The following is a 17,744-nucleotide window of genomic DNA, read 5'->3' on the forward strand; positions in this document are numbered from 1 at the left end:
GATAGATAGATAGATAGATAGATAGATAGATAGATAGATAGATAGATAGATAGATAGATAGATAGATAGATAGATAGATAGATAGATAGATAGGTAGATAGATAGTTACTTACTTAGTTAGTTAGTTAGTTAGTTAGTTAGTTAGTTAGTTAGTTAGTTAGTTAGTTAGTTAGCTAGTTGTGTGTTTGTTTGTTTCTTTGTTACTTAGTTATACTAGATATCTCTTTTACAATCTTTTTTCTTTTTTAAATGTACTATGGTAAAAAAATATATTTAATATTTCAATGTAAGTCAAAATTATTTCAAACAATTTATCGACATTTTAAAAATTTATCGATCTAATAAATAACATTTTCTTGCCAAAACTCTTATTTTAAATTTGTCCCACGTTTGAAAGCCACGAGCCTACCACCCACATTAAACTATATTAAAATACAATTTACATTAAATTAAGTGCAATAGCCGAAACACTAGCAAATTAGCCCATAATTTATTGATTAATTCAAATAAACATTACCAAAAACTAAACAACAATTGTTTATATTGTATTACTATATAAGGTTGAGACAATTATTGAGAAGACATCATTAACTAAATAACAATACTTCATTAAACAAATCCAAATAACTCCAAAAAAATCCTTCAATATGTTCAAATTTGTAAGTTTCAAACATCATAGTTTTTAAAACTTTTCTATAATATTTAGTATTCTCCTTAAAAAGGTTGTTGTCTTTGCTGCCTGTTTAGCTTATGCTGCTGCCGGTGTTGTTCATCAAACTGCTTTAGCTGCTGCTCCCGCCGCTGTAGCTGCTTATGCTAATGCTCCTTTGAATGCTGCTGGTGGCAGTCAACAAATTGATGTTCGTCACAACTACGATGGTACTTTGTCTTCCTACACTACCACCCCCTTCGCTTATACTTCCCCCGTGTCTAGCCGTTATGTAGCTGGTGCTCCTGCTGCCTATGCTGCACCCGCTGCTTATGCTGCTGCTCCTGCTAAATATGTTGCTCCCGCTGGTGTTGCTACACCTTTCGCTGTAGCTTCTCCTTATGCTTCTCCATATGCTGCTCACTATGCCGCTCCTTATGCTGCTCCCTATGCTGCTCACTATGCTGCTCCCTATGCTGCTGCTTATGGTGCTCCTTTGGCTACCCCTTTCGCTGCTGCTCCCGCTAAAGTAGTTGTTTAAATTTTGAAATTATTTTCCATTTTCATATTTTGTTTTTGTATATAATTGTTGATAATAATAAATATTTATTTTTGTAAATATTAATTATATTTTCTCAGTGTATAATTTTCTCATTTTCTAATTGGCTCAGAATCACTTGTTTGAGTCGATTTAGCTATGTCCGTCTGTGTGTTCATGTAAAGCTAGTCCGTCTGTGTAGCTATGTATGTGCATGCTACAGGTCGTAATTTTCAATATAATTTGATAATTAAACTAAAATTTATAAGGATAGACTAATATTTACTTTTACCCTTACATGAGCCTCCTTTTGGGAAATCCTCTGTGTATGTCAAAAATATGTAAAATAAAGCATTCGGTAATTAAGGTAAAAAACAAATTAAATACTTTATTATTAAAAAAATAATAAACATTTTGAACATATTCACTAGTGTATGGTATCATATGGTCTGCCATGCCCGAATATACATTCATACTTGTTATACCCTACACCACTTTAGGGGGGAGTGTATATTAGGTTTATGCTGATGTTTGTTAAAGTATACCAATCGGCTCAAAATAATTTAGCTATGTCCTTCCGTCTGTCTGTCCGCCCGTCCGTCTGTAAATCTTGTTATCAAACTACAGGTCACAATTTTGAAGATAATTTAATGAAATTTGGTACATGATCTTCTATTGTCCCAGGGACGAAGCCTATTGAAAATGGTTAGGATCGGTCCATTATTTCACATAGCCCCGTACAACAGAACTGAAGTTCATAATTATGTTTAATATACTCGTATCTCGACAAAAAGCTGCAAAACCAAATTCTTTACTAGCCATGACGACCATAATGAACTTTGCAATTATAGGACCTCATTGAAACCTAGCCCCTATAAACGCCCCCTTCAAAATTTGACTCAAATGTCCACAATTTTTTACAACAATAAATGGCTTAAGTATATATGAAGCAATTACAATTCAACTTAAATGCTTTATTAAAAAAAACTAAATCACATGTTATTTTTGTAACAGGTGTAGGGTATTATATGGTGGGTCTCGCCCGACTATAATTTTTTAATTGTTTTTAATTTATATTGTTTAAGAGTTGCATAGCACACTGGGGCTAATTTTCTATAAAAAAATTATTAATTTTATTAGTTGCCTATGGAAAATTTTTAAATTATACAAAACTGTAAGATCGATAAGTTTTCTACTCATTATCTATTGAAAACTTATTGATCGCACATCATTTTACACATATTTATGAAATTTTTAAAAATTTCTAAAGAAAACTATTGAATTGTAATTATGTAATTAATTCATAGTTTTCTATAGAAAACTATGATCTTATTATTTGAACTCATATTATCTATGATCTTATTATTTGAACTCATTAATTTCTTTAGAAAAATTAACGATGAGAAATAATTAATTTCTCAATTTTCTATAGAAAACTCATTGATCATACAATTATATATATAAAACTTATTGATCTTTATAGAAAACTGATCGATATTAAATTTTCTACAGAAGACTGATAAAACTTCAAAAATTTTTCTGCTTTTGATTGATCGATCTAACTGTTCTCTATAGAAGAGAGCTGATCAATCTATAAATTATGTATTTTACAATTTTTCCTTTTAAATCTTAATGATCTTATAATTTTGGAAGTGATCTATCTTATTACAATTCTTTTTAGAAAGTTGATCAGTCTATAAATTATCTATAGAAAACTGATCAACAGCTGGTAAGTTCTGCCAAAAATCCAGATCTTTCTTTAAATGTATATAGATCGATTTTGCAACTTTCTAAGGAAAACTAAGCGATCGCAAATTTTATATAATTTTCCATAAACAAACATTTTTTTAATATCACCGGCCGATCAAACGATTTATTATAGAAAACTTAACGATTTAAACGTTTTATTTCAAAATCTAATCGATAGTGGCCTCCGGTAGGTTAATGGTTAGTGTTCTAGTCTAGTAGACCGGATTTGGGGTGTTCGATTCCCACCCGTGGTACTGGTTAAGGAGCGCACAACAGGCTCGATAAAGGCATAGGTGTATTTCTTTGGATTTGATGTGTATACTACCTCCTTCAAACTAACTAACTAATTATTATCAGATAAAGTTCTGTACAGAAAAGTGACCGATCTCATAAATTTCTATAATGAAAACAAGTATGAACGTATAGTCGGCCTTAGCCGACCATATGATACCCTACACCAGTCAGTATGTATGTTAAAAATGGGGATTATTTAAAAAAATAAAGCATTTGGTTTGTTTTTTTAACTTTATTTCGGAATATTTTTACTTTTTTTTTTGGCAAAAAAAGAGATTTTTTTAAGAGGGCTCAAAGGGGAGTAGGGCAAAATACGGCCCTATCCTTAAAAATGTTGGTAGAGGGAGTTAAGTCTTCTTCAATATTATTTATGTAGGATTTAAAAGTGTTATTAGTGTTTGTAAGTGAATTTTTACCTTTAAGTCATTTTCTGAAGGGGAGTTTGTATGGGGGATAGGGTCAAATGAAGCCCGATCATTACAAAAATCGGTAATGTCATTTAAAGTTCTATAAAACTAAGTTTTGTCGACTTTTGTTAACATAATAGATCATTTAAATTAATTATAAGCCAAAAGGCCCTATTTGGAGGGTACGGTTGTATGGGGGCTAGTCGAAATAATGGACCAATTTTAACTATTTTCAATAGGCTTTATCCTTGGGACAAAAGAAGCGTGTGTGCCAAATTTCATCCAATTATCTTGAAAATTGCGAACTGTACCTTGCGCACAAGGTTTACATGGACAGCCAGCCAGACGGACGGACGGACATAGCTTAATCGACTCAGAAAATGATTCTAAGCCGATTGGTATACTTTAAGGTGGGTATAGGATGAATATTTTTGTATGTTACAAACATCAGCACAAACCCAATATACCCTCCCCACTAAAGAGGTGTAGGGTATAACTATCTACTAACTTTCCATTAATATCTTAATCAATGAAAGTATAGTGTTTTTGGTGAGAGATGAAATAACCATAGACATCTAGAGAACTTAATAAAACTCCTCTTCTAATAAAAATTAAACTTGAACTCAATTAAAAACTATGTCATCCAATAAAATTGAAAGTATAACAATTAATTTTACAACTACGAAAGTATTTTACAAGCTATAAAAAAACCATCTGGCAAACAAATTACCAAATGCATTTCAAATGTTTAAAAATGTACATGATCAAGGTCAGTGCATTTTAAATACATACAGTCACATATCATTTAAATTGTTAACCATTTCCTTCCGAGTTAAAAAGTCTCGAGACTAGGCAATGCCTATAAATGAACTATTACTCTTTTAGAAAACTTAATAAACATATCACGTTTCTTAAAAAATGTAAAATTAAATTTGTAATTCAGTTTGGTAATCATATGCTCGTGCTGACCAAAGTATGAAAGTATTTGAAGTGGTATATGGTAACATCTGCCAAATATTTAACAAAAACAAAAGAAAATAATCAAAATTGTTCGAGTACTCGGTGAATAACTATAAAAGTCTTAAACAGTTATTACCAAGACATCATAACCATTTCAACTTTAACTCTTTAAACAAACCAAAAAATATTTTAAATTAAATCCTTTCAAAATGTTCAAATTCGTAAGTTTAAAAATCTTGAAAAAAAAAATCCAAAAATTATTTAAAATTTATTTTTTAAGGTTGTTGTCTTTGCTGCCTGTTTTGCTTATGCTGCTGCCGGTGTTGTTCATCCCACTGCTTTTGCTGCTGCTCCCGCCGCTGTAGCTGCTTATGCTAATGCTCCTTTGTATGCTGCTGGTGGCAGTCAACAAATTGATGTCCGTCACAACTACGATGGCACTTTGTCTTCTTACACTACCACCCCCTTCGGTTACACTTCTCCAGTGTCTAGCCGTTATGTAGCTGGTGCTCCTGCTGCCTATGCCGCCCCTGCTTTTGCCGCTCCCGCCGCTTATGCTGCTGCCCCAGCTGCCTTTGCTGCTCCTGCTAAATATGTAGCTCCCGCTGCTTATGCTGCAGCTCCAGCTGCTTTTGCTGCACCAACTGCTTTCGCCGCTCATGCTAAATTTGTTGCTCCAGCTGGTGTTGCTACTCCCTTCGGTGTAGCTTCTCCTTATGCTGCTCACTATGCCACTCCTTATACTGCTGGTTTCGCTGCCGCCCCTTTGGCTGCTGCCCCCGCTAAAGTTGTAGTTTAAATTTAATCTCAAAGACTTCATTGTTTTATTTATAACGATATCATAATTTCTTGTTAATTGTTAACCCATTAAATCAATTATGTAAATATTAAATTTTTATTGCATTTTCATTTGTTACCATGTCATTATTTCTACAGCAGTCTTCTCGGGATAGTTTTCTGGTTTCTTGAACAACTTTCTTCAAAAAAGTCTTTTCGAGACAATTTTCTTTAAAAAAATTAGTCTATAGTCTAGTCTATAGTCTAGACAGTAGTCCAGTTTATAGTCTAATTTATTGTCTAGTCTATAGTCCAGTCTATAATCTAGTCTATAGCCTAGTCTACAGTCTAATCTTTAGTCTAGTCTATAGTCTTGTCTATAGTCTAGTCTATAGTTTAGTCTATAGTCTAATCTATAGTCTAGTCTATAGTCTAATCTATAGTCTAGTCTATAGTCAAGTCTATAGTCAAGTCTATAGTCTAGTCTATAGTCTAGTCTAGACTATAGTCTAGTCTATACTCTAGTCTATAGTCTAGTCTATAGTCTAGTCTATAGTCTAGTCTATAGTCTAGACTATAGTCTAGTCTATAGTCTAGTCTATAGTCTAGTCTATAGTCTAGTCTATAGTCTAGTCTATAGTCTAGTCTATAGTCTAGTCTATAGTCTAGTCTATAGTCTAGTCTATAGTCTAGTCTATAGTCTAGTCTATAGTCTAGTCTATAGTCTAGTCTATAGTCTAGTCTATAGTCTAGTCTATAGTCTAGTCTATAGTCTAGTCTATAGTCTAGTCTATAGTCTAGTCTATAGTCTAGTCTATAGTCTAGTCTATAGTCTAGTCTATAGTCTAGTCTATAGTCTAGTCTATAGTCAGTCTATAGTCTAGTCTATAGTCTAGTCTATAGTCTAGTCTATAGTCTAGTCTATAGTCTAGTCTATAGTCTAGTCTATAGTCTAGTCTATAGTCTAGTCTATAGTCTAGTCTATAGTCTAGTCTATAGTCTAGTCTATAGTCTAGTCTATAGTCTAGTCTATAGTCTAGTCTATAGTCTAGTCTATAGTCTAGTCTATAGTCTAGTCTATAGTCTAGTCTATAGTCTAGTCTATAGTCTAGTCTATAGTCTAGTCTATAGTCTAGTTTATAGTCTAGTCTATAGTCTAGTCTATAGTCTAGTCTATAGTCTAGTCTATAGTCTAGTCTATAGTCTAGTCTATAGTCTAGTCTATAGTCTAGTCTATAGTCTAGTCTATAGTCTAGTCTGTAGTCTAGTCTATAGTCTAGTCTATAGTCTAGTCTATAGTCTAGTCTATAGTCTAGTCTATAGTCTAGTCTATAGTCTAGTCTATAGTCTAGTCTAGTCTATAGTCTAGTCTATAGTCTAGTCTATAGTCTAGTCTATAGTCTAGTCTATAGTCTAGTCTATAGTCTAGTCTATAGTCTAGTCTATAGTCTAGTCTATAGTCTAGTCTATAGTCTAGTCTATAGTCTAGTCTATAGTCTAGTCTATAGTCTAGTCTATAGTCTAGTCTATAGTCTAGTCTATAGTCTAGTCTATAGTCTAGTCTATAGTCTAGTCTATAGTCTAGTCTATAGTCTAGTCTATAGTCTAGTCTATAGTCTAGTCTATAGTCTAGTCTATAGTCTAGTCTATAGTCTAGTCTATAGTCTAGTCTATAGTCTAGTCTATAGTCTAGTCTATAGTCTAGTCTATAGTCTAGTCTATAGTCTAGTCTATAGTCTAGTCTATAGTCTAGTCTATAGTCTAGTCTATAGTCTAGTCTATAGTCTAGTCTATAGTCTAGTCTATAGTCTAGTCTATAGTCTAGTCTATAGTCTAGTCTATAGTCTAGTCTATAGTCTAGTCTATAGTCTAGTCTATAGTCTAGTCTATAGTCTAGTCTATAGTCTAGTCTATAGTCTAGTCTATAGTCTAGTCTATAGTCTAGTCTATAGTCTAGTCTATAGTCTAGTCTATAGTCTAGTCTATAGTCTAGTCTATAGTCTAGTCTATAGTCTAGTCTATAGTCTAGTCTATAGTCTAGTCTATAGTTTGGTCTATAGTCTAGTCTATAGTTTGGTCTATAGTCTAGTCTATAGTCTAGTCTATAGTCTAGTCTATAGTCTAGTCTATAGTCTAGTCTATAGTCTAGTCTATAGTCTAGTCTATAGTCTAGTCTATAGTCTAGTCTATAGTCTAGTCTATAGTCTAGTCTATAGTCTAGTCTATAGTCTATAGTCTAGTCTATAGTCTAGTCTATAGTCTAGTCTATAGTCTAGTCTATAGTCTAGTCTATAGTCTAGTCTATAGTCTAGTCTATAGTCTAGTCTATAGTCTAGTCTATAGTTTGGTCTATAGTCTAGTCTATAGTCTAGTCTATAGTCTAGTCTATAGTCTAGTCTATAGTCTAGTCTATAGTCTAGTCTATAGTCTAGTCTATAGTCTAGTCTATAGTCTAGTCTATAGTCTAGTCTATAGTCTAGTCTTTAGTCTAGTCTATAGTCTAGTCTATAGTCTAGTCTATAGTCTAGTCTATAGTCTAGTCTATAGTCTAGTCTATAGTCTAGTCTATAGTCTAGTCTATAGTCTAGTCTATAGTCTAGTCTAGTCTAGTCTATAGTCTAGTCTATAGTCTAGTCTATAGTCTAGTCTATAGTCTAGTCTATAGTCTAGTCTATAGTCTAGTCTATAGTCTAGTCTATAGTCTAGTCTATAGTCTAGTCTATAGTCTAGTCTATAGTCTAGTCTATAGTCTAGTCTATAGTCAAGTCTATAGTCTAGTCTATAGTCTAGTCTATAGTCTAGTCTATAGTCTAGTCTATAGTCTAGTCTATAGTCTAGTCTATAGTGTAGTCTATAGTCTAGTCTATAGTGTAGTCTATAGTCTAGTCTATAGTCTAGTCTATAGTGTAGTCTATAGTGTAGTCTATAGTCTAGTCTATAGTCTAGTCTATAGTCTAGTCTATAGTCTAGTCTATAGTCTAGTCTATAGTCTAGTCTATAGTCTAGTCTATAGTCTAGTCTAGTCTATAGTCTAGTCTAGTCTAGTCTATAGTCTAGTCTATAGTCTAGTCTTGTCTATAGTCTAGTCTATAGTCTAGTCTGTAGTCTAGTCTATAGTCTAGTCTATAGTCTAGTCTATAGTCTAGTCTATAGTCTAGTCAATAGTCTAGTCTATAGTCTAGTCTATAGTCTAGTCTATAGTCTAGTCTATAGTCTAGTCTATAGTCTAGTCTATAGTCTAGTCTATAGTCTAGTCTATAGTCTAGTCTATAGTCTAGTCTATAGTCTAGTCTATAGTCTAGTCTATAGTCTAGTCTATAGTCTAGTCTATAGTCTAGTCTATTGTCTAGTCTATAGTCTAGTCTATAGTCTTGTCTATAGTCTTGTCTATAGTCTAGTCTATAGTCTAGTCTATAGTCTAGTCTATAGTCTAGTCTATAGTCTAGTCTATAGTCTAGTCTATAGTCTAGTCTATAGTCTAGTCTACAGTCTAGTCTATAGTCTAGTCTATAGTCTAGTCTATAGTCTAGTCTACAGTCTAGTCTATAGTCTAGTCTATAGTCTAGTCTATAGTCTAGTCTATAGTCTAGTCTATAGTCTAGTCTATAGTCTAGTCTATAGTCTAGTCTATAGTCTAGTCTATAGTCTAGTCTATAGTCTAGTCTATAGTCTAGTCTATAGTCTAGTCTATGGTCTAGTCTATAGTCTAGTCTATAGTCTAGTCTATAGTCTAGTCTATAGTCTAGTCTATAGTCTAGTCTATAGTCTAGTCTATAGTCAAGTCTATAGTCTAGTCTATAGTCTAGTCTATAGTCTAGTCTATAGTCTAGTCTATAGTCTAGTCTATAGTCTAGTCTATAGTCTAGTCTATAGTGTAGTCTATAGTCTAGTCTATAGTCTAGTCTATAGTCTAGTCTATAGTGTAGTCTATAGTGTAGTCTATAGTCTAGTCTATAGTCTAGTCTATAGTCGTCTAGTCTATAGTCTAGTCTATAGTCTAGTCTATAGTCTAGTCTATAGTCTAGTCTATAGTCTAGTCTATAGTCTAGTCTATAGTCTAGTCTATAGTCTAGTCTATAGTCTAGTCTATAGTCTAGTCTATAGTCTAGTCTATAGTCTAGTCTATAGTCTAGTCTATAGTCTAGTCTATAGTCTAGTCTATAGTCTAGTCTATAGTCTAGTCTATAGTCTAGTCTATAGTCTAGTCTATAGTCTAGTCTATAGTCTAGTCTATAGTCTAGTCTAGTCTATAGTCTAGTCTATAGTCTAGTCTATAGTCTAGTCTATAGTCTAGTCTATAGTCTAGTCTATAGTCTAGTCTATAGTCTAGTCTATAGTCTAGTCTATAGTCTTGTCTATAGTCTAGTCTATAGTCTTGTCTATAGTCTAGTCTATAGTCTAGTCTATAGTCTAGTCTATAGTCTAGTCTATAGTCTAGTCTATAGTCTAGTCTATAGTCTAGTCTATAGTCTAGTCTACAGTCTAGTCTATAGTCTAGTCTATAGTCTAGTCTATAGTCTAGTCTAAAGTCTAGTCTATAGTCTAGTCTATAGTCTAGTCTATAGTCTAGTCTATAGTCTGGTCTATAGTCTAGTCTATAGTCTAGTCTATAGTCTAGTTTATAGTCTAGTCTATAGTCTAGTCTATAGTGTAGTATATAGTCTAGTCTATACTCTATACCTTAAACTGCAGTATATTATATAGACTAGTATATTGTCAATTCAAATTCCAAATATCTTGCCCACTGTGCTTGATTAATAATATTGGTTTATTTACAAACTGAACTAATTAAGTGTCTGTTAACAGCATTGCCAACATAAACCAAGAAACTTAACTAATGAAATACATAATAACAGCAAACTATTTTTCAAATTAACGCAATTAAATTTTATTTTGGTATTTGTTTGTCTATTTTTAAGAAAATATATTATATAATATAAAAACGACAAAAATCGAATTACATAATTTAGTTCAAACCAAATATAAACATACATACGTACTAAGTAGTTACAAAAAAAACAATAAATTGAAAACGTACTATAAAATTTAATTGGGTTATTAACCCAAAACACCATAATTGTAGAGTTACTACAAAAACAAAACAGAAAATTGTAAAACAACAACAACTGTAAATATTATTGAAAATTTTCAATAAAACTTGGTTAGGACTTAAACAATTCCTTGATTTTTTTTTTTTGTTATTTTGTTTTATATTTTCTAACGTTTTTGTAGGCCAAACGAATGCATAAGTCACGACTTATTTCACAGACATTTTGAACAAATTATAATCACGCACTCTGCTATGCGGCTTTTAATCATGTATTTTCATAACAAATTTTATTCTAGTCTATAGTCTAGTCTATAGTCTAGTCTATAGTCTGGTCTATAGTCTAGTCTATAGTCTAGTCTATAGTCTAGTTTATAGTCTAGTCTATAGTCTAGTCTATAGTGTAGTATATAGTCTAGTCTATACTCTATACCTTAAACTGCAGTATATTATATAGACTAGTATATTGTCAATTCAAATTCCAAATATCTTGCCCACTGTGCTTGATTAATAATATTGGTTTATTTACAAACTGAACTAATTAAGTGTCTGTTAACAGCATTGCCAACATAAACCAAGAAACTTAACTAATGAAATACATAATAACAGCAAACTATTTTTCAAATTAACGCAATTAAATTTTATTTTGGTATTTGTTTGTCTATTTTTAAGAAAATATATTATATAATATAAAAACGACAAAAATCGAATTACATAATTTAGTTCAAACCAAATATAAACATACATACGTACTAAGTAGTTACAAAAAAAACAATAAATTGAAAACGTACTATAAAATTTAATTGGGTTATTAACCCAAAACACCATAATTGTAGAGTTACTACAAAAACAAAACAGAAAATTGTAAAACAACAACAACTGTAAATATTATTGAAAATTTTCAATAAAACTTGGTTAGGACTTAAACAATTCCTTGATTTTTTTTTTTTGTTATTTTGTTTTATATTTTCTAACGTTTTTGTAGGCCAAACGAATGCATAAGTCACGACTTATTTCACAGACATTTTGAACAAATTATAATCACGCACTCTGCTATGCGGCTTTTAATCATGTATTTTCATAACAAATTTTATTTAGTAGACAAAGTGACTAAATAAAGTGTGTGTGTGTGTTTGTGTGTTGGTTGGTTTGTTTCAATTCGACTAAGAGTTGGTAACACACCCAAAAATTAGTGGAACCAAATATGGTGGGCCTATTATTGGGTGGGTGGCTTAAACGTTTTTAAGGAACTTTTGGTAGCTGTGAGGTAATAATCGAATTGTAATATTTGTTTGAAAAATTATTAATAATTTTATAGGAAGCTTGCATATCTATTACATGGGTGGGTGGTTTAAATTGTATTAACAAATGAAACAGGTGTTTTGAGTATAAATTGCAGTACAATAATTAATAATTCATTAGTTTCACATTATTTGCATAGACAAAGAGTTGTCTGTCATACAAGAAATTTAATTTAAAGGGGATTTAAGTTTACAAAACCAAGCAAGATGATGCATGTTAAAGTGGTAAGTTTTTTTTTATAAATAAAATTATTATTAATTAACTTTTAAACAATTTCTTTTTTAAGGCTTTTGCCTTGCTAGCTTTAGCTGTTGTATTGGCCCAGGCTAAACCTTCTGTTCCCTTTGGTTTCCATGGAGTACCCGATCATTTGGATTTAGTGCCACCAGTATTACCTCCAGCTCATTTCCATGCTGCTGGACCTTTGTTACCTCATCACCATCATGCTAAATTTTTACCACCAGCACATTTCCATGCTTCCCCAGTTCTACCAGCTCCTGCTCCTTTACTTCCTGCTCCAGCTCCCTTGTTGCCTGCCCCAGCACCTTTGTTGCCTGCTCCAGCTCCATTGCTACCAGCACCCGCACCATTGTTACCCGCTCCCACACATTTTCTTCCTGCTCCCGCTCATGTAGTCCCTGCTCCAGCTCCTTTGATTCACACTCATGTAGTGCCTGCCCCCACTCCAATCCTTCCTCCCGTCTTTGAAGCTCTCCCCTTCGTAGAACCTCTACCCAGCTATCGTGCTATTCCTGGACCTAAAACCACCACTCATCATGTGTCTGTTGGTTATGCTTTTCCCCAACCACGTTTAGCTAAACTACATGCTCATCATGTACATGCTGTGCCTCATGCTCATCTCCATGCTGCACCTTTGACATTGGCTCATCATCATCATCATACACTTTTCTAGAAATTTCACCTTTTCCTTTGCAAAAGGATTTCATTAGAATTAATATTTTTATCCCAAATATTTATGTATGTGTGTGTATTTATTAAAAATCATTTATTCTTCATACCAAAGTCCATGTAAACTGTATACCAAAGTTTTAATGTTATTTAGTTTTATAATTTCATTTAATAAATAATATCAATATCAAAAAAAAAAAAATTAAATAAAAAATTATTTTTAAAAACTAAAATTTAATTTTACTGCAACATATTCTATAGTACGACACTATACGCCATAATAGAATACTCTATGCTATTGTATAGTACTCAACCATGTAGCGGTATTTTTATACCACTTCACCTTCGTAAGAATGTTATATATAAGTTTGTCATTCCGTTTGTAATATCTATTTATAATATATTTTTCTAAATCCTTATAGATAGCGGAGTCGATTAAGCCATGTTTTTAGAGGCTTAATCGACTCCGAGATCCGAATCTTCAATAATTCTGCATTCGCAAAGATCGCTTTTTTAAAAATCCGAGTAAACCTCTGAAAATTTCATTGATATTTTTATTCATGCTTGGACAGAAATTGACATAAATAGAACTTTTTGGTACTTTTTCATTTTTCAAAGGGTACTTTTTGAATTTTCCATAATATTGAACCTAAGGACATGAAAATAAGTATGTAAAGTCGGATTTAAGTGAGAACTCAAAAAAGTGAAATTTTTGGTACTTTTTGAATTTTTTATAATATTGAACCTAGAAATATAGATTTAAGTATGTAGAATCTGAATTAGATGAGAACCCATAAATGCGAACTTTTTGGTACTTTTTCGTTTTTCAAAAGGTACTTTTTGATATTTCTCTAATAATTACAGAAACATGAAATTAAGTATGTAGAGCTCGGATGAGACGAGAACACATCAAAGGGGATTTTTTGACACTATATCTATCTATCTATCTATCTATCTATCTATCTATCTATCTATCTATCTATCTATCTATCTATCTATCTATCTATCTATCTATCTATCTATCTATCTATCTATCTATCTATCTATCTATCTATCTATCTATCTATCTATCTATCTATCTATCTATCTATCTATCTATCTATCTATATATCTATCTATCTATCTGTCTGTCTGTCTGTCTGTCTGTCTATTTATCAAATGGCTCCAAGTTAATTCCACTATAAATGTATCCACCTTTCATACAAAAAAAGAACAATCTACTTGCCAAAAAACTTGACTTCCGGTTACGATTCTAATATAAAAACCAGAAACGCTGCCTATTCTTATTGCCTAATAATTAATTTATTATGTTACAAAATATTAAATATTTTGCACTATTTTAATTGCAATAATATATTTGCGCAATAAATTTAAAATTGTGTTTTTAATGTCTAATTAATTTTGCAATTTTAAAGAAAATATGAAAAATATGTATTTAAGTAGTTAATTTAGAATTAAGTTATTAGGTAAAATATGCGACTACTAGACTGCCACTTCAACTATTTTATCACTATCAACCTGTTAAGCTAATAAGCACCCTATAAGAAAAGTTTAGTAAATAAGTAGTCGATTGAAACGCAGGTAACACTTGGAATTTCTTAATTATAATTGTTAAGTACTATTACTTGCTCAATATTAGAAAAAGTATAAGACGACTAATAATTAGCAAGTAGACAGGTCTGATCTATCTGATAAAGTTTTGCTAGTTCTAGTCTTGTCTTTTGTTTCCCAGAAACGAGCTATTGCAGGGCATCTAAATTTCTTTTTAACCATCATATCATACTATATTTCTTATACTTTTTATAGCTTCCAAAAAAGCTTATAAAAGGAAAAAAGTTGTTGATAAAACATATATACCACATACCGATTACACGCAATGCTTTAAACAAAAACAAATAAATAAAAGTGCTTCTTACATACAATTTAATTTACACTTAAGTCGCAAAATATAAAAAATAGTTAAAAATTCAAAACATGTCCTAAAACATGAATAAATTCAAACAGCAGTATTTAGTCATTTACCAACCATCGTATATCGCCTCTATAAAGCGACAACAAGAAAAATGCATTTTAAATTATAATAAAAACAAAAACAACACTAACGTATTTTGTAAATGAGTAAATTAAGAAACTTTAAATATTACGACTTTAAGAGGGGGAAATAGTGCGGGTAAAGGGGAATTGGAATATGCTCTATTTTAGGTTCAACTCTTATTACAGAAAATTCCTCTGAATTCCCCAACTGTTCTATTAGAATAATTACATTGAATGCGATGAATATTTTCTTAGAAAAACTTTTTTACATCAAATTTGATTAAACTTTTCATTGATTTTGTTGAAAATTTTTTAAAGAAAGCTTACATCAATTGCGTTACAAATTTTTTGCAAGAACAAATTGTCTATAAGAAACTTTCATTTTATTTCAATGAAACATTTTCTGTAGGAAACGTTTCCATACAAATCGATTAACATTTTTCTATAAGAAACGTTTTAATAAAAGACTTATCCAGCAATCTTAAAATTTTCTCTTCAAATAAAGTTTTCATCAATTTCGATGAAAAATTTTTTATTTTCTATTTCGAAGAACAAATTTTTAATGAAAAAACTTTGAAATCAATTTCAAAGAACAAATTTTCTATAGAGAACTTGATTTTGATTTCGGAATTTTCTATAAAGAAACTTTTCCATCCAAATCGTTAAAAATTTTTGTATAAAGAAACTTTTAGATTTCGTTTTCGTAATTTTCTATAAAGAACATTTTGCCTTTGATTTCAATTTCGAAATTTCCAGTAAAGAAACTTATTCCATGGATTTTGATTTCGAAATTTTCTATAAAAAATATTTACATTGAAATTGATGAAGAATTTTCTATAAAGAAATTTTTCCATGGTTTTTGATTTCGAAATTTTCTATAAGGAAACTTTTACATTGAAAATAATGAAGAATTTTCTATAAAGAAATTTTTCCATGGATTTTGATTTCGAAATTTTCTATAAAGAAACTTTTACATTGAAATTGATGAATAATTTTCTATAGAGAAATTTTTTCATGGATTTTGAGTTCGAAATTTTCTATAAAGAAACTTTTACATTGAAATTGCTGAAGACTTTTCCATGGATTTCGATTTTGAAATTTTATATAAAGAAACTTTTAAATTGAAATTAATGAAGAATTTTCTATTAAGAAACTTTTCCCTGGAATTCGACTTCAACGTTTTTTATAAAGAAACTTTAACATTGAAATTGATAAAGAATTTTCTATAAAGAAATTTTTCCATTGATTTTGATAAAGAATTTTCTATAAAGAAACTTTTACATTGAAATTGATGAATAATTTTCTTTAGAGAAATTTTTCCATTGATTTTGATTTCGAAATTTTCTATAAAGAATCTTTTACATTGAAATTGATGAATAATTTTCTTTAGAGAAATTTTTCCATTGATTTTGATTTCGAAATTTTCTATAAAGAAACTTTTACATTGAAATTGATGAATAATTTTCTTTAGAGAAATTTTTCCATGGATTTTGATTTCGAAATTTTCTATAAAGAAACTTTTACATTGAAATTGCTGAAGACTTTTCCATGGATTTCGATTTTGATACTTTCTGTAAAGAAACTTTTAAATTGAAATTAATGAAGAATTTTCTATTAAGAAACTTTTCCCTGGAATTCGACTTCAACATTTTTTATAAAGAAACTTTAACATTGAAATTGATAAAGAATTTTCTATAAAGAAATTTTTCCATGGATTTTGATTTCGAAATTTTCTATAAAGAAACTTTAACATTGAAATTGATGAAGTATTTTCTATAAAAAAATTTTTCCATTGATTTTGATTCCGAAATTTTCTATAAACAAACTTTTGCATTGAAATTGATGAAGAATTTTCTATAAAGAAATTTTTTCATGGATCTTGATTTCGAAATTCTCTGTAAAAAAACTTTTACATTGAAATTGATATCTATCTATCTATCTATCTATCTATCTATCTATCTATCTATCTATCTATCTATCTATCTATCTATCTATCTATCTATCTATCTATCTATCTATCTATCTATCTATCTATCTATCTATCTATCTATCTATCTATCTATCTATCTATCTATCTATCTATCTATCTATCTATCTATCTATCTATCTATCTATCTATCTATCTATCTATCTATCTATCTATCTATCTATATATCTATCTATCTATCTATCTATCTATCTATCTATCTATCTATCTATCTATCTATCTATCTATCTATCTGTCTATCTATCTATATAAACTTTTCCAACGATTTCAATGAATAAATTTTCTATATAGAAACTTGCATCGAAATCCATAAAGAATTTTCTATCAAAAAACGTTTTCATCGAATTCATTGATTTTGATAACGAAATTTTCTATACAGAAACTTTTTTCATCGATTTTGATGAAAACATTTCTATAAAGTGATGTTTCCATCTAAATCGATAAAAAAAATTTTCTATAAAGAAATTTGTTCATGTATTTTGAAATTTTTTCATCGATTTTGAGGAAAAATTGATATTTCATATTTTGATGAAAATTTTTTGTCTAAAAAGAAACTTTTTTTAACGATTTCGATGAAAAATTCTCTATAAAGAAACTTTTCCATTGATTACGATGAAAATTTTTCTATAAAGAAACTTTTTTAACTTTTTCGATAGTAAATTCTCTATAAAGAAACTTTTTCATCAATTTAGTTTTTGAAATATTTTCGATTTCCATCGATTTCGAAATTTTCTATAGAAAAACATGTCTATCGATTTTAATGAAAATTTCTCTAAAATTAACTTTGCTTCAAACACTTTATAAAACTAAACATAAGATAATTTATGTATAGCGTACGTATGAAAAGAAAAGTGAACAAATTAAATGTTTTACTTTTATTTAAATTCAGTAATCGCTACCGAAAATAGTAACAGACCAAAATAACACCCAATGTGGAAGTGTGTGTTTTATAAATTATTATGAAATTGTTATTTTGTTTTTTAATGCATTAAACCAACAAAATAAAGCTTATAATTTTTGTATGCACAATGTTTATAAATGCAGGTTTAAGTATTTTTGCAATTGTCTTAAAAAAAAGTGGTAAATAATAG

General features: G+C 30.3%; 3 protein-coding genes across 3 annotated transcripts; all 3 read left to right on the forward strand.

Moving 5' to 3' along the window:
• Positions 1-580: 580 nt before the first annotated feature.
• Positions 581-1,273, forward strand: LOC111681343 (cuticle protein 76). Its single transcript, XM_023443091.2, has 2 exons — positions 581-659; positions 723-1,273. The coding sequence occupies exons 1-2, from the start codon at positions 648-650 to the stop codon at positions 1,188-1,190; spliced, it is 480 nt and encodes a 159-aa protein (XP_023298859.2). The 5' UTR covers positions 581-647; the 3' UTR covers positions 1,191-1,273.
• A 3,505-nt stretch (positions 1,274-4,778) lies between these two features.
• LOC111681340 (cuticle protein 38-like) lies at positions 4,779-5,421 on the forward strand. Its single transcript, XM_023443087.2, has 2 exons — positions 4,779-4,818; positions 4,878-5,421. The coding sequence occupies exons 1-2, from the start codon at positions 4,807-4,809 to the stop codon at positions 5,394-5,396; spliced, it is 531 nt and encodes a 176-aa protein (XP_023298855.2). The 5' UTR covers positions 4,779-4,806; the 3' UTR covers positions 5,397-5,421.
• A 6,397-nt stretch (positions 5,422-11,818) lies between these two features.
• Positions 11,819-12,762, forward strand: LOC111681337 (vegetative cell wall protein gp1). Its single transcript, XM_023443085.2, has 2 exons — positions 11,819-11,947; positions 12,010-12,762. Exons 1-2 carry the CDS (start codon positions 11,930-11,932, stop codon positions 12,634-12,636), a joined length of 645 nt encoding a protein of 214 aa, XP_023298853.2. The 5' UTR covers positions 11,819-11,929; the 3' UTR covers positions 12,637-12,762.
• The last annotated feature ends 4,982 nt before the right edge of the window (positions 12,763-17,744 follow it).

Source organism: Lucilia cuprina, chromosome 5 (genome assembly GCF_022045245.1).
Source record: "Lucilia cuprina isolate Lc7/37 chromosome 5, ASM2204524v1, whole genome shotgun sequence".
Lineage (NCBI taxonomy): Eukaryota > Metazoa > Arthropoda > Insecta > Diptera > Calliphoridae > Lucilia > Lucilia cuprina.